General features: G+C 46.4%; 1 protein-coding gene across 4 annotated transcripts in view; it reads right to left on the bottom strand.

Annotated features, from left to right (window-relative positions):
• Positions 1–961: 961 nt before the first annotated feature.
• TMEM108 (transmembrane protein 108) overlaps positions 962–17,524 on the bottom strand; it is a 373,441-nt gene continuing 356,878 nt past the window's right edge. For all 4 annotated transcript variants that reach the window (XM_032333290.1, XM_032333300.1, XM_032333307.1 and 1 more), the window contains 3 exons: positions 16,059–17,486; positions 8,965–9,119; positions 962–2,872 (listed from right to left, as the gene is read on the bottom strand). In XM_032333290.1, the coding sequence (XP_032189181.1) occupies positions 2,750–2,872; positions 8,965–9,119; positions 16,059–17,486 (1,706 nt within the window). In that variant the 3' untranslated portion in view covers positions 962–2,749. The remainder of the gene's footprint in view (positions 2,873–8,964; positions 9,120–16,058; positions 17,487–17,524) is intronic.

Genomic DNA, 17,524 nt, shown 5'->3' with positions numbered 1-17,524 from the left:
TTGTGTGATGAGGACCCTGAAAGCTCCAATGACTTGTCCAAGGTCTCCTGTTCAGAAAGCAGCAGAGCTGGGATGGGAAGGCCTCTTCTGACTCCTAGGCAGAAGAGTCACTCCTAGTGACTAATCTAGGAACCCCCTCGATCTCCAAACACCTACAGAACTAGGGTAGCATCCAAAATCACATGAGCAGAGTTTAAAACTACTATTACATACGGGAATATTCTATGTGCTCTTCTTTGCTGATAAAGACACCACAACTCCTTTTTCCCCTTCTACTTTATCTATTTGAGATGACACAGAAGATACTTTATAAATATCAATGTTGGTTGTATGATTAACAGTTTAAGGAACCAACTTGATCAAGTAAAAGCTGGTAGTGTCCCTTATTTCTTTAGATGTCCCCCTCTGGTACACCCTGTAGGGCCTACAGCACCCACCAGACTGTTGTAATAACATCCTCCTAACACTGGGTCTCGAGGAACTGTAGGAATTCCAGGGTATGTCATCTAAGGCTAAATGAAGGGTTCAGGATACTAATTAAGTTGTTTGCACAGGTGTCATGTTTATGAACTGTTCTTTTCTACAGAATGATAACTTCCAGTGCCCAGGTTAACCCCAGCTTTCTCTTACCCAAAGATATGTACAGCAAAACCCCCAGTCCCGGGGAAGGAAGAGGTGAGAGAGGGATGTACCTTACTTGACACCAATGTTTCCAAAGACCTAGAGAGAGATGATTCTCTTTTGAGGAAATCACAAACATGTTCTAAAGGATTTGTATAGTTAAATGACAAATTGCTAATCCTATTAGCTCATTACACTCATAAAACCCAACTTATTGTTAAAATAGATTAAAAAATACAGATGAATATTAAACAGTGTCAGTCCTTAAGGAAGACTTAAAAATTATTTTAAAATGAAAAGAATGCAAAATGTATTAGCAACTTAATCCTCTGGCTAATAAAATAAGTTTATTTATATATACATGGTAGTTGAATTCTGTGGATAAGGAAAAATAAGTCATACATCCACATATATATATATATATATATATAACATATGTATCTTTGATTACATATATTATATATAGTTTTACTTTACAAACAGATTTCTTTATATACACACACACATTGCTGTAGTAAATGCAATAGCTGACAGAAATATAAGGTTAAAAGATCAGACAGAGCACGCTGGCAAATGAATCTCAGAGCAACATTTAACCTGCTTCCTTGTGGGTTGAAGAATCTTTAAAGAGAGACAACCACCAAACTCATGTTAAGTAGATCCATACAACATTGAGAACACACATTTTTGAAGGCCATCTTTTTTTTTTTTTTTTAAAGGAAACGTATGAAGAAAGGAAAGTTATGATAAAAAGACCACAGTAACAACACGAACATATGAATCAACATTCAAGTCAATTCCCAATCTTACTATAAGAACATCTATATTCAAAATATACTATCAAACTAATTTTCTTTTAGAGAAAGAGTCAAAGCAGTTCTCTTCTCTCGCCACCATCTACTAGGAAAAAAAGTAAGAAGCAGCCATCTGTGGAAGCCCCTGTACATCTCTGTGGGTCTGACCACTCCTGAGTGTGGGCAGGGGAGGTGCTGGCCCACCACCAGTGAAGACAGCCATGCAGGGGAGACTAGGAAATGAGCACTGGGTGGGAAGCCCATCTGTGGACCTACAAGCAGGTCTGCAGTGCTAAGGAGGGAAAAAATGATGTCTTCTCCCAAGCAATCCACTTTGGCAATCTTGTTTTTGTAAGATTGCAGGAGGGTTTAGAAAATTACAGCTCCACACTTCAAGGCCTCTTACATAAGCATGTTCCTCAGGGGCACAGTGAGATGCCTTTTGAGAAAACAAAGCTGAATCCCAATAAACATTTGATCCTTGAGGAAGGGCAAGCATTCCCAAGCTCCAGGCTTAGGATCCACATCTAAACCATCTCCAGAGAAAGGCACAAGTTTGAAAGCAGATGTGGGTGTTGGAGAGGAAGCAGGAATGTGCTTGGGGTGGGGTGGGGGCATTTTTGTCCACCAGAGCAAGGCAGTCCTATTGTTTAGCATAGTGGAAGCTCCCTGTCGTGTGACGTTAGGGGGATGTGGCCTTGGGATGCTGGATGTCCTCCACAGACTCCTGAGGGCTGCGTGCTCCTGCCTGCTGTCCTGAACTCAGACGGAATTAGCCTTGACAGCCAATGGTGTCACAGTGCAAGTGCAGGATACTCATTCACCGGGGGTGATGAGATGTTCCCTTTTCCTGCTCTGTGTGCGAGTCTGCTGCTTCTCCCTAGGTGGCCCAGTTGCCTTCACTGGTGTGCATAAGGAGGGGGAGGAAATGGGGTTCCACTGAATCAAGAAGAACTGGAGCTTTAAGAAGCACTCAAAGGGCCGTGCTTGTGACCATTTTAACATTTCACTTCTATGGGTCTATCTCTTCCCTCAACAGTCTGGGGCTGCTGGGACCCCCAAATGCTCAAGGACAGTTATTAAGAGAAGCAATCAATGCAACTGCTTTGCTTAGAAATACCTTTATTTTATAAAGCCACAGATCAATCTGTAAAGTTTTTTTTTTTTTTTTAAACCACACTTATAAAAAAGATGTTGACAATTCTTAGGAAAAAAAAGCTGAAAATGTTTCTTATTAAGTCAGGGTTACACAAAGATTATATTTATAATATATATTTGTATATTTATAATTTAGAGACGAAAGGTAGGGAACAGCAAAGCGAGAGCTGCTGCGGTTAGATCTCCGATACTTGATCATTTCCCACAAACAATGTTTCTTGGCAGAAGGGGTTGACGAGGACCATCCCAGTGTCTCTGTAGTCACCATTGGCTGGGGATCTGGGTTCCGAGAGCTGGTCCTGGGAGGAGGGAGGGAGGAGATAGTATGTACTCGGAGAGTTCAGGTGGTGGCCATTCATAAAGAAACACACACACAAGGACATCCATTTCCACATGAGATTGCTTGGTAAACATTTTCATCGTCCTCACTGCCAATGCTGAAGTGCAGAGCCCTCTCTGTTCTTCCTTCAGATTTTTATAGTAGCGTCTGGAAAAGATTTCCTGCTCCCTGAATGACTCCCAGCTCAGGTTGCCAGAGATGGCATTGCTCTCCGTGTAGAAGTCTGAGAGGACTTGTCGTGCATGACACATTGCACATGGCTTACTGCCCTCATGGGCAAAACTGGGTCTGTGTGGGCCCCGGACTCTCATTCCTGCCTCTTTCTCACAGCTTTCTGGGAGACCTGGCGGCTTTTTCTCCCTGCACTTTCACACCCTAAACTTCTCACCTCTCTCCTCTCCTAGCACCCACCTGTCTGAGCCTTTAAGGGCTCATTCCTCCCCCTCCTGAGTCTCCCAGAGCCTGGTCAGAATTATTGCCCCATTTCTTGTAGCACTAGATGTCCTGAGTTGAAGACATATGAGTCTCTATGTGACAGTAGGTGGTTAGTGAAAAATTCAGTTTGTCTACACAGTCTCAGAAATAAGTCTCAGAAATAAGGTCTTCTGAACAGCTTTGGCTTCAACGAACAAGGATTGCAAGCATTTGTGGTCCACCAGACATCTGTACTCAAGGTCAGGCCCAGGGATTAATTCAGGGGAAAAATTAGCTTGTTCCAATTCTAAAAAACTGCTGTCTCAGAACCTGTAGGCTACTTCAGGGCAAAGCCTCAGTAATATGCCAAGGCAGAATTGGCTTTGGCCAGACTTGCTTAAATGTCTTCACTTGAAGAAGACATGATTAATTCTCTGAAGTTCATTTTAAGCAAAACATGTATAATTTTGGGGGAGTACATATTGCCTTATGGAAAATAAGGAGAGAAAGGAAGAAAGACCATTTGTTGGTGAAATGCCTTTTCAAAAGATAAAAATTTTCTTCAATGTCTGGAATTGACTGAGTGTCCATCTGAGAGGTAGACATGGGGTCAGCCCTCTGAGTAAGGAAAACAGGGCATCCCCTTTTTCCACTTGGCTTTGGGTTGAGCTGTGGAGGGAAATTTTGCGGCCAAGATCTGGTGTGTCATTTTATAGTTCTTACAAAGCAAGTGTTCACCAAGGGTGAACAGTGTGGATACTTCCCACAGTGTGAAAGAGAAATTTACTTAGAAAATAACAGACAAAAAAAAAAAAAAAAAAAAAAAAAGAGGAGGAACGGTTGGAAGAGGGGGAGAAAAAGTATGGAAAAATTTCCAGGCACATTTTGAGCATTACAATTTTGCCTGTACAGCCTGGATTTGTGTTTTGCTGCTTTCATCAACCTAGACGGGGAGCAGGGCACCAGAGAAACTTGCTTAGGCAAAGCACTTGGCAGCCACCAAAGCTGGCAGCTACACAGCAGGCTGTGAGTGCAGCCTCAGGCTATGGCGTGCGGGGCAGATGCCCTGTGACCGCATGACCGTGCTATGGGTGGTCTGCAGGGCCTGCATGTACCCTGCATGTTCCAGGGAGCTGGAACAAATTGTAACATTACTCTAAATAAAGCAGAATGAGGGCAGCCAACCTGCTGGGAGGGAAACAGTGATAAAACCCATTCTGAAGCCAAACTGACCTTCCTGCTGCTGGTTTTCTTGCAATCTCCTGACCTGGGATGGTGACTATGGCAGGGGTGGGTTGGGTGGAAGGGTGGGGCAGCCTCTACTAGAACCTCTGGTATTTGTCCGATGGCAACGCCAGTGCTCTGGGCTGGAATGACTAACTAGGATGCTGCATAAGCATGGTCTTTTCTATAGTAAGCTCACAGACACTGTCCTTTGGTTTGGTTTTCATTTACCAGTTTGCAAAGAGAATATGAGAAATTTAGAGTTCAGAGATTCAGAGCCCACACTCAAAATGTGGCCAGCCCCTTTGCCAACTTACCCATATTTTTTACTCACTAGAATAGTTCTCAGGAACACTTTAAAAAAAAAATTAACATATAATGTATTATTTATTTCAGGGGTACTGGTCTGTGATTCATCAGTTACTTACAAAATTCATAGCACACACCCTCCCCAATGTCCATCACCTAGCCACCCCATCCCTCCCACACTCATCCCCTCCAGCAACCCTCAGTTTGTTTCCTGAGATTGAGTCTCTGATGGTTTATCTCCCTCTCTGGTTTTGTCTTGTTTGATTTTTCCCTCCCTTCCCCTATGATCCTCTGTCTTGTTTCTCAAATTCATCCTATCAGTGAGATCACATGATAATTGTCTTTCTCTGATTGACTTATTTTGCTTAGCATAATAGCCTCTAGTTCCATCCAGGTCGTTGCAAATGGCAAGATTTCGGGTTTTTTTGTTGGCAGCATAATATTCCATTATATGTATGTGTGTGTGTGCGTACACTTACACACACACACACACATATATATACACACGAGTGGATAAAAAAGTGTATATGTGTGTGTATACATATATATGTATATGTATATGTATATATGTGTATATATGTATACACACACATATATATACACACGAGTGGATAAAAAATGTATATGTGTGTGTGTATATGTACGTGTGTGTGTGCGTATGTGTGTGTATATATGTATACACACACACACACACACACACACACATATACACACATTTTTTATCCATTCATCTGTCAATGGACATTTAGGCTCTTTTCATAGTTGGGCTACTGGGGACATTGCTGCTATAAACAGTGTAAGGGGTACACGTGCCCCTTCGGATCACTACATTTGTATCTTTAGGGTAAATGCCTAGTAGTGAGATTGCTGGGTTGTAGAGTAGTTCTATTTTCAACTTTTTGAGGAACCTCCATACTGTTTTCCAGAGTGGCTGCACCAACTTGCATTCCCACCAACAGTGTAGAAGGGTTCTCCTTTCTCTGCATCCTCGTCAACATCTGTCATTTCAGGAACGTTTCTAAAAGCATTTTTATTTTTTATTGAAGTATAGTTCACATACAATATTATACTGGTTTCAGGGTTATAACAAAGTGATTCGACAATTATGTACATTATGAAATGCTCACCACAATAAGTGTAGTTACTAATTTTGCTATGCAAGATGTACCCTGACCACACTAAAGACCAATGCTTTCATGAAGCCTGATGCTCTGTCCTTTGGTTCAACATTTTTATTGAGTTTCCACGTGTCTTAGGCTTTGGGCTGGGTGATGAGTCAATCGTGAATAAAACTTACGGTTCATTCATGTGATAAACATTTACCAAGTACCTACCATGTTCTGGGCACTGTTCTAGGTGCTAGGGATAGAGCAGTGAGAACAAACTTCTGCCATCAGGCAGCCTATACTCTACGAAGAGACAGATAAGGGGCCAGTCAACAGAGAATGATGCAGTGTCAGGTGGTGAGAAGTGCTCTGAAGAAAAATAAAGCAGAAAAGAAGATAGAAAACCATGGGGGTGGAGGTGGGCTTCTACTCTGTATAGAGAAGTCAGGACAAGTTTCTCTGAAGATGCAGCACTGGAACAGAGACCTGAAGGAAGTGAGGGATGGAACCAGGAAAAGAGCATTTTACACAGGTGCAAGAGAAATCTTGTGTTTTTGGAAAGACTGTGTTGAAGAAGAGCCAAAGGCTGGTGTGGCTCAAGTGTGTGGTCAGTGGGAGGTCTGGCAGGAGGAGGCCAGGGAGGTGGGCAAGGTCAGCCTGTGAAGGGTCTGGTAAGAAGAATCTGGATTTTGTTCAAAGTGTGAAGAGGAGCCATTTGAGGGTTGGGAGACATGGCAGACATGGAGTCCTTCCTTGAGAAGATCATCTGGCTACTGTGTGGAGGATAGAAGGCAAGATGGTAGCAGAGACCTTGTTTTCAGAAGTTATTGCAGCAATCCATGATTTGAGGGAGGCAGCAATGTGGGTGGTGAGAAGCACTCCTATATCGGAAGAACCAAGAGGATCTGCTGATAGACTGGGTGTGGAGAGGAGAAGGGGGCTGGCAATGCAATTTATGTAACGAGAAACACCAGGGAACTTCTGGGTGTTTGGGTGGGGAGGGGAAGTCAGCAGTTCAATCTGGGGAATGTTGAATTTGAGATGCCCATGAGACATGCACAGCAGTAGCTGGGTACATGAGTCTGAGTGAAGGGGAAATGATCAGAGGTAGAAATTGCAAGTCAATGGTGCAGAGATAATATTTAAAGTCATGAAACTAAGTAGAGAGAAGAGAAGCAGTGGGAAGGCTGAACCCGGGCACTGCAGTGATTAGAGACTGGACAAAGGACTGGGAGCCAGTGATGGAGACTGAGAAGGAGCTGCTGAAAGGTGGAGGAGAGCCAGAACAGGATGGGGTGAAGACAAACTTTCTGAGGAGGAAATGACTGACGGTGCTGATGCTGCTGGTAGATTGAGTAAGAGGGATGCTTAGAACTGACTCCTGGGTTTTACAGTGTGGAAGCAACTGGGTATTCTAGTTAGGGAGTGAAATATGAAACTAATATCAGGTCAGCAGCTACATCCTTACAACTCTGGTAAGTGCCATGATGGAAAAAGCATAAGGAGCTGAGACCATAAGTTAGGAGAGCAGAGCCCAGCATGGCAGGTCAGGGAAGGTCTCTCTGAGGAAGTGACAGTTAGACTGGGCCTGAACAATGGGTAGGAGCTACTGAGATGAACAAAGGAAGCGGTGCTGAGGAGGGACAGAACACATCCCAGTAGAAGGAACAGTCATGCACAGCCCCAGAATGGGGTGTAACTTGGTGTTATAAAGAAATGAAAAGAAATCCAGGGTGGCTGGAGCTCAGCAGATGAGATGGAGAGTGGCATGACGTGAGGCTGAATGGTTGGGCCAGGGCCAGGTCCACCTCATGGGCCCTTCAGAAGACTGTGAACTTTAACTTAAGAGCATCAGGAAGCTACTAAAGGATTCTGAGTCTGGGAGTGATGTGATCACATTTATGTTTATAAAAGCCCACCCTGGATGCTGTGGGGGATGGATCCGCAGCGGAAGAAGGGACTGTCTCCAGGACTCTTCGCAGTTCTCACTGCTTTTACTCAAATGTCTGCCATTTATCTCCCAGGCCATCTCGATTGCTTTCTAGCTGGCCTTCTTATTTTGTCTGTCTTCCCACCTGTCCTCCCATCCATTCATTCATCCATTAAACCACCCTACCTCTCCTTCCTAGCCGTTCACCAAGCACATATAAGAGTACCTTCACCAGGCCATCAGCACAATCTTTTTAAAACTAGGTCACACAAAGCTCAAAACTTTCAATGACCCTCCACTGCCCAAGACTGAAGTATAAACTCCATTCAAGCCTATTCAAGTCCACGCCTAATCAATCTACCTTTCATGCTGTGCCCTGGCCTCTGCCCCCACCTTCTATGTGAGAGGGGAAGGAACACCGGGTCAAAGCCTAGTTCTCTCACTGGCCAGATGGGTATTTTGGGTAATATTTCCTGACCCAACGTATTCTGTTCTCCCATGATATGCTGTGTGCAGCCCACATTCCCACCTTTATTCAGGTTACTTCCTTTGTTGGAATACCTGTCAAAATCCATTTATCCTTCCTAACCCCCATTGCAAATGCTTTCTTCTCCTAGATTTCTACAGCTCTCTACAACTCTTCTTGTATCTCCTCTAGTTTGTCCGCTTTTGAATGATGCTTGGGGCTCATACCTCAACCACATCTTGGAATCTGGGCCCCAAGCTCTCATCTTCATAATCCCCAGAGACTGTCTGCCAGAAAATGGGTTCTCAAGGAATACTTATTGAATTGTTCCCAGCAACCCAGGGATCTCAGGAAGAGCTTCCCGAACTTTAACATGCATAGAAAACACCTGGGAAGTCTTGCTAAAATACAGATTGATTCAGCAGGGCTGCTGTGGGACCTGTAGTTTCCTGGGCGCTGCTGCTACTGGTCTATGGACCATCCTTTGAGGAACAAGACACTAAGAAGCAAGGAGATGCTCTGTGGGTTACTCTGCAGCCTGTGCTATTCCCTGTAGTGGGGCTGGACCTTCCAGGGGCACCTCATGGTTTGGGGCTTATTACCTCAGAAGTTTCAAGGGACTGGATCTCCCTTGGTAACTCCACAGCATGCTTATTGAAGTAGTCCATGGTGATGGCATTGTTCCAGTAGCTCAGGTTGTTCTCTGGATTAGCCGTCTTTTTCTTCCTCCTCAGGCAGCACACTGTCAGCAAGACAGCTGTAGAGAGAGTCCAAGTTAGAGACAGGGGAGGGAGACAAGCATGGGGCCAGCATTGCTGAGTGCCAGGTGAATTTGTGATGGCTATATATTCAGCCACTTATCCCATTTGTTAATTTGTTTGTTCAACAACTATCTACACACATTGAATGTCAACTTCAGGCCAGGTTCTGGGAGAGAGGGAGTGAAAAAAGACAAGGCTGCGCTGTGTCATAAATATCCCTCCTAGTTTGTGTATGGAGGAGCACAGAGAGGGTCACATGATATATAATAAACAAAATGAATATAAGGTAAATTCAGACAGCAATAATTGTTTAAAGAAAATAAAATAGGGTGAAGTGAGGGAGCAAATGGAGAGGAGCTGAGAAGAGAATGCTTTAGGGTGATCATGAAAGGCTTTCCTCAATGTGTGATCCTATCTGTCCAATCTCTGAGACTTATGGAGCTCCAGGGAGGAATGAGTATATTTGGATGTTGTGAATGAATAGGTAAGTAAACAGAGGGCTTCAGCTTTCCAAGAGGGAAGGCTTCTGAGGTCGGGGAAGTAAGGTGGCCTGTCCAGGCTCACATAGTGCTGAGTAATGCTTTAACAAGGAAGAGAGCAGCCCTCTTAGGGAGAAGCCAGTAAATGAAGACTGGGCATTTCCCTGCTAGGATTACCATCACCATAGCCTGTGGGATGGCTGAAACTCCAGGCCAGGGGTGGGCAGGGCTGCAGTCAACATCTTAAAGGTGATGACCATCTGTCATGGGTAGAGGGGACCCCAGATCTGGCAGTTCAGAGGCTGGCGCTGCCATGGCAATGACCACCAGGGGGCAGCAGAGTGCCAGCTCTGTCCAAGGCAGCCTGAGGATTTGGCCAGCATCAAAGGGGCCTGCCTGTACATGTCAGGGTGTGGGGTATCTGCTAAAGTTGGCATCTCTATAGGCTGAGACCTCAGGGCCCACCGCTTCAGTCCCTGTGGGATAACAGGATTTCTGTAGCTCTCTTCTTAGCTGCTGGCCTTGCTGGCATCTCAACCTGAAAAGGCCTCCAGGCAAGGGCAAGAGGCAAGTTTCTATTGATCTGATCTGCTTTGATCAGAAAGACTTCTCATTTGCTCACTACTTTTCTAGGTACTCTTAAAAAAGTTTTAAAGATATAAAGGACATTTCTGAATGTTTGAGCTAAAACATTCAACATGTTTGGGCCTGTTTAGGACACAGGACCAGGACTCTGCCTTGTGGGAAGAGCTGGCCCTGTTGCAGGATGGTCTGGGGGGTTGGAACAGGGAGCTCTGTTCCTAGTTTTCTCCCCTCAAATGTTGTTAGTGCTTCAGGCCTGATTGTTTCTCTCAGGGAATTCCCAGTGCCTCTCGAGTGCTCTTTCATTTACCATAGAAGCTGGCCTGGCCACAGAAAGAACTTGGGCATGGAATCTAAAAGGCCTGGGTTCAAGTCTGACTCTGCTGCATGTTACATTAGGTAAGTCACTTCAACATACTTGACTACTATGGATTCACAGGGCTGTAATGAGAGCTAGAGATCATGAATGCAAAATGCTGAGCACACTGCCTGATGCACAGTCAGTACTTATTTAATGAGAGTTTTCTTCTTGTTCTTCCAGCACCCTCCATAAGAGAAAGAAAAACTGGGCTACATGACTATTGAGTGTCTCAAGGCCAAGGGACCACCTGTGATTTAGAACTTTCATTATTTTGCTGGCCTGACCTTTCATCCAAGAAAAAGTACAATTGAGACTTATGGAGTTGCTAATATATGTCCAACGCTGACATAGGCACTTTACAGTCTGATTTAACCCACAAAATAGCTCTCTCAGGAATGTACTGTTACTCTTCCTCTTTGCAGAAGAGGCAAATGAAGCTCATGGAAGTTAACAAAATTGATCTTGATCACTCAGGTAATTAATGGAACTTGACCTGGGTCTCTGTGACCCTCAGGGAAATGCTTGTTGTCTTATATTGCCTTGAACACTGCAGGGAACACATCTGAGGCATGTGGAAGCACTTGTAAATGACACAACTCTGTGCAAACACAAGCCCATGCTTTCATCTGCCTTTTTTTTTTTTTTTTTTTTTTAAGAGAAAGAGAGAAGGAGGCAGAGAGAGTGTGAGCAGGGAGGGGGAGAGGGAGGAGAGAGAGAATCCCAACTGGGCAACACACTCAGTGCAGAGCCCAATGCAGGGGTTGATCTCATGACCCTGAGATCATGTCCCAAGCCAAAATCAAAGGTCAGATGCTTAACCGACTGAACCACCCAGATACCCCTGGCATCTGCCTCTTGAAGGCCCTGAGCTAACACAGTGGATATTAATCCTATTTTTATAGGTGAGAAAACACTGGGCCAATGGTTAAGTTACATGTCTAAGGCCTACAGGTGACTGGCAGGAGAGGTGCTGTGACATATTTGATTCCACAAGCCAAGTCTTTCTATCATACCAGGCCTCTTCTTCAGGGATTTATGCAGGTTTAATGTTTAAAAAAAGAAGACAGGGAGCTGTCACATATTTCAGTTTGGCTCCTTCACTTTGAAGATGAAAAAGCTGACATTCTGGAAGGGAGGATTGGTCCAGTGGTGCCAGCCTGAGGGACCAGCCTAGCTTGTGGACAATCACTTCCTTTCTTTGGGGGTTCGAGCAGGAGGTTCAGGGAGGCCTCAGGGTATGGGAGGATGCCAGGCTGGACATAAGGATATAGGCCTAGGGAAACCAGGTTGGGGGCTCACTGTCAGCTCCCCATCCTGGTGGGTGGGACTAGAAGGCTCCCAGCAGGGGGTGCTGGTTGGGAAGCACAGAGAAGAGGTATGGGAGCATGGCACTCTGGTCCAGCTGAGGTGACAGCCCCTGGACAACCCCGCCTGCCCCTGGGGCTACTCTACATCCCCCTTGCTTCAGTTAGCTCACAAGCCCCAAGGAGAAACACTTCCGTCCACCCTCCTGGTCACACTTCCTTCTCATTCCAATTTATTCTACTCTTTTCATGGAAAGAGTAACTCTGACCCATGTTTTCTTATATAATAACTACAAAGTCACTTTGGACCTGTAAGAGATACATATATCTAATGGCATTCACCGCCAATTTGGAAGAAGCCAGAATGCTCTGGGGGCGCAGTGCAAGTGGACCCTCAACATCTGGGGCAGAGAGAGGTGTTGTTACTGTTTCAGCCAGGCTCAACCTAGATTGGTGGTGAAAAACATCTGCAGCTGGTCTGGTTCCTGTTCTCACCATCTATAAAGCCTTAAATCTTTTTCAGGGAGGCAGGGTGAAGACATTCTTGAGAATGGATTTGGTATGTGCCACAAAACTGACCTCCTGATGAAAGCCCAGAGCACTGACTGGGGTGTGTGAGGATCAATTCAGTGCCAGGCCCAGAGAGTTCTAAAAGAAGGTGGTGGCCTCTTTGCATCCTGATGGTGGCAGCAGAGACCAGCTCAAGAGCCACATGGCTTCTCTGCCCTAGCCAAATGTGGCCTGGATCCAATCAGTTTTGGTTTTCAGCACATCTAAACCCCTGCGTGGCTGTCTCCGGCATGGCTCAGGAGACAAAGCATTTCTCAATCCTCGCACATGTATCTTTCCAGCCATTGGGTTGGCCTTACGATCTGGAAGGGTTGATGGAACTGATGACAGCCCTTTTTGGGCAGGCCTGAGATTTGCTATGATAACCCCCTGTTTCCAACAGAGGCAGGGGATTCAACTACCTGCCTAGCAACTCTGGCCTCCTGAAATCTGGTTTCTGGTACATGGAGGAAACAAGGTCGGGCTGGTCTGAAAAGCCAGATGTGAGGAAATGCATGCACTTTGCTACTAACCCAGCCTGCCTGAAATATATGGCAAACTGGCAATGAAGACCCTTCTTTGAGGGCAGTAGAGTGAGCTTTAGGATAAATGCAGCTGCTCGAAGAGGTCTGCTTATCTGATGACTGGAGTGGGATTAGGCTATGAAAGCAGCCTGGGTATTTACTCATATGTGCTTTGAAAGAGCACAGTATTTTGAAGCTGGACAAGTATTCTATCTTCATGTCCCTTGCATCAGGGTCTTCACCGGGCCCCAACAGGATGGTCTCACAGGAGTTGGGGCCATGACTAAGGATAGGGAACTCTATGTGGAAGCAGCTAGGACTAAGGCAGGGATCTTGGCAAGTAGGGCTTAGGGGACCCTCCCAAGTGCACACTGGGAATGCAAGACAGACGCTGAAGGACATGGAGTCTGTGGTTCCAAGGGGCTGTGAGAGTCCACTTTGAAAAAAGGGTTCATAGCTTCCTTTACAAAGTAGTACTTTCTACTCCAGCATCTGAAGGCTCTTTCAGAGTGCTGGGAACATTCTCTATGTGCAGTTTCAGGCTATGTCCTTGTTTCTGTCTTGGCTGACATTATTATGTGTGGTTTAGGCAGCCCATGGGTTTTCTGACTTTGCAGTAAGATCTAATTTCAAACTCACACATGCCAAAAAGAGCTGTAGAAGTCTTGTTAGAACTGTAAAACAGGTGGGTGTGGCCTGTGGAGTGAAGCCTAGATCTACTCTGTGCTGTCTAGCTCAGGCAAAGAGAAAGGCCCATGTGGGGAGAGGGCTCTGTGAGCTGAGGGAGGCAGCCACATCAGATATCTCAATTCTCTAGTGCTTGGCATAGTGCCTGGCACACAAGGGGCACTTGGGAAATACTGTGTTGAATCACAACAGATTCTACCACCGGATCTGAGATGACTTATGTGATTGGGACCCTGGGCAAGTCAGTTCACCTGAAGACTTAGTCCCTGCCTATAAGGTATGTTCCTTGCACAGCATGTTTAATATGTTTTTTATTCCTCTGACTAGTCTGTTTTACAGATGGCTTGGTTAAAAATAATGGGAACTCACTTTGTAAACTAAAGCTTCTAGAGACACAAAGAATGAAAAATTTAAAAAATGGTCTCTAATGTGGTTACTTCTCAAATATGATTATTATTAATAATTTATTGGCTAATAGAACTACATTTTCTCATTATCATTCTTCTGTTTTAGAAGTGGACAATCACAGTTTTAAGCATTCATGTGTGTTTCCATGAGACAATAAAGGCACTTAATGAAAGAATAAAATATGCAACCTGCAAACATTTTCACTTTTCCTAAATTGGGTCCTTGAGCAGAAGTAGGTTGTCCGCCTTTGACATGGAAAGTTTGCTTTGCTTTTCAACTAGAAGGAAACAAAAAGCTGAGAGAGGTGACTTCTGGAAAGAATCCAGAATCTAGATTTAAAAAGATCTTGTTGGTACAATGCCAAGTAGAAATTATGCTCATGTTAAAGGCATATACCTCTTGCACTAATGTTCAAATGACCCATGGCATGAGGAAAGGCTGGGAGGGCAGCTTAACAGCCTCCTCTGTGGAAAGTTTCTGGGGCTTTGTTCTTATTGAGATCAGGATGAGCCCAAGGTGTGATGTGACAGTATAACAGACAGAGCTGATATCAGTGTTGGCTTCCTGAGTGTGACTGAAGTGTCCAGAACAAAGGAAACACCACCTGCTCTCCTCTGTCATGGCTGGCCATGTGGAACACTGTGCTCCCTACTGGGAGAGCAGGGCTAAACTTGTGGTCATTCGGAGCAGCAGATGATGGGGTAGGGCCAGGGCAATGTGAGATGTGAAGGAATCGGGATGAGCGGCTTAGAAAAGGAAAAGCTGTTTTTGAGCACCATTTCAAATGTTTCAGGAATTGGTAGACAGACTGATTTTGTATGGTTTCAGAGGGCATGGTTTAGGACCACAGAGTGAAAATTACAAAGAGACAGATGTCAGGCTTCCAGGAGAGCTGGGTAACAACCTGAGGGAGTCAAAGGAGAATGGCTGTCCAATGACTGAGAAGCACAGGGGGTTTCTCACCCCTGGAAGGGTTCAGAAGGAGGCCAGCCAATAACCATGGAGGGGTGGGGGAAGCTAAAATTAGTGAGGATTCATGTGAGTTTATCAGAGAAACTCTAAGAATCTAAGATCAAGTACATGGGGAAGACATAAAAGAAGTCCCAATATTCTGAGTGATTAAATCAGGTACTTTGTGGCAAGGTTAGGGGGAAGGATCTCTCAAATTCTCATTAAAGGAGTGACAGGTAGCAGCACGGAATTGCTGGTGGCCTGGGAGAGCCCTTCTCTACCAGCACCAGTGGAAGCAATGCAGTCCACACTGCATCCAGCTCACACCATCCATGAACAAATAAAACTGTGGAAGAGGGAGAAAATAGCTAAATTCATGTGTACTCTCAGGCTCTCAGTTTAGCTATAGGAACTGCTGCTTTTGCTAAGGCTAATAGAAATTCCTGCAAGATCAAAGCCTCCTCTCCTTTTTTGGAGAAAGAAAGAGCAGGAGGAGAAGAGATAAGGGAAAGGAGGAAAGATAGGCAGAAAGATGGATGTGAAGTGGGAGAGAAAGATAGGGCTCTACTACTTGCAGGTTGTATGTTTAGAAGTGCCAGTGTTCCCCTATGGTGTCTTGGTGCCATGTCACTACAGCCATTAGTAGGCTGCCCTTGAGGGTGAGTGTGGCAGGATGGTGTCATGACAAGAGCACTGGGCAGGAAGTTGGTGACCCTCTATCCCAGGCCTATCCCTCACTTAACTTTGGGCTCTTGGGTGAGCCATGGCACCTCTCCAGCTTGTTGTTTCTTTCTGCACAATTCAGAGCTTGATTGGACTACTTGGAATGTTCTCCCCCACTCCCGGGAGCTCTCTTTTTATGACAAGTGGGCATCTGATCCATGTCCTGGCTAAGGACCAGGACCAGGGGTAGGGATAAGCCATGATTTGTGTCCTGCCACCTAGTTTCCTACAATTCTGGGAAGTTCAGCCGCCTGTTTGGTAGGGACTTCCCAGCTCTGGGGCAAAGGCTGTCTGGGAACAGACACATTGATGTGATAGAGGGAGAGGAGGGAAAAGGGGAGGAGTAAGGAGAGGGTGAGGCACTTACAGCAGGAGGAGATGGGCACGCTGATGGCCAGGATCACCCAGGCGATGTCCATCTTGCTCAGGCAGATGGTGGCTCTGTGCTGGGGTTTGTCTCCTTCAGCCACATGGGATATATTCCCTGCTGTTCCAGGCTTCCAGGTCCCGGCAGGGACTAGGCGGTTGAGGAAGTTTCCTGTGGCTGTGGACACCACTGTGGAGAGAGGACTGGGCACCCTGTTGGTCGTTGTGGGGGTGGTTGTAGCCTCCTCCTTGGCTTGGGAAACAGTGCTTTCTGAGCCCCTGGTGGGGTGGGCTGGGGCCTGCGAGGTTGAAGATGTTCCCTGAGGGGTCCCCTTGGAAGGGGCTGAGACACTGACATTGAAGGCAGCCTGGGTGGGCCCCACGGTGGCTGTGAAGACCCCAGAGCTGGTAGATGGAGGTCTGTTGATGCCGGGGGTGACAGTAAGCCAGGAGTCACTGTGGCTGGGGCCATCCTGTGGGTCACCGCGGGGGCGCTGAGAAGGCACTGGGGCAGGTTGTGGACTGGCAGGGGCACCTGAGGCTACTGTGGTGTCCGGCTCCCCTCCTTGGCTGGTGAAGGTGGAACCACCCCCCTGGTCTGCTCTGCTAAGGCCTGGTTTGTCCTCTGCAGGCACCAGGGGGGTGGTGGGTGGTGCCCACGAGGTCCTGCTGGGCGCCATGGTTGTGGCCACTGTCTGGGGTTGTGGCAAGGAAGAATAACCCCAGAGTGGGTTCCTGGGAGTGAGGGTGGAGAGGTCAGGTTCTATAGACCCTGTAAAGTTGCCTTTGTAGATCTGAAAGATTTTCCCCAAGGGCCGCTTCTGCCCCAGATGTGTGGAGCTCTGATTTCGTCCCCGCTGGCCTTCCTTCCTCCCAGAGTGGCCACTGGGTGCGGGCAGGACAGAGCGTGATGAACTGCTGGTCCCCTTTCGGGAAGAGCCTGGGGGCCTGGGAGGTCTGCGTGTGGTAGCCCGGGTAGGTGCTGTGGTGGGACGGCTGGTGGCTCCTGTTGGCTTTGTCAGCAGGATGGTGGCCATAGCTTCCCCCTGGGGATGGCCCTCTGAGTGGGAGGATGTGGTTGCCATGGCAGCAGGAAGGGGCCCTGTGGTTAGGGGGCCTTCAGAATGTGGGGTGGTTGCTGTCATCATGATGGTGGAGACAGTGTTTGTAGGAGGGCGTCCATCTGGATGGGGCGTTGTCATTGCCATGGGAGCTGCAGCCTGTGAGGAGGATCCATTGGGATGGGGGGTCAGTGAGCCCACAGAAGTGGGGGCAGTTGCCATGGAAGAATGTCTGGTAGAGCTGAGGGTTGCTGTCACCATGGTGTCTGGGGTGGTGCCTGAGGGGAGGACCTGAAGAGATTCTCTGGGAGATGGTTCCTGGGTGGCAAATACCAGTGCTTCGGTCAGTGCCAAGATCAGGAGGAAGCCTTGAGAAGAAGACAGAGAGAAGAGGTGAAATACCTGG

The sequence above is a fragment of the Mustela erminea genome, chromosome 1, assembly GCF_009829155.1.
Source record: "Mustela erminea isolate mMusErm1 chromosome 1, mMusErm1.Pri, whole genome shotgun sequence".
In the NCBI taxonomy this organism is placed as follows: domain Eukaryota; kingdom Metazoa; phylum Chordata; class Mammalia; order Carnivora; family Mustelidae; genus Mustela; species Mustela erminea.
This window is presented reverse-complemented; position numbering and strand designations above follow the sequence as displayed.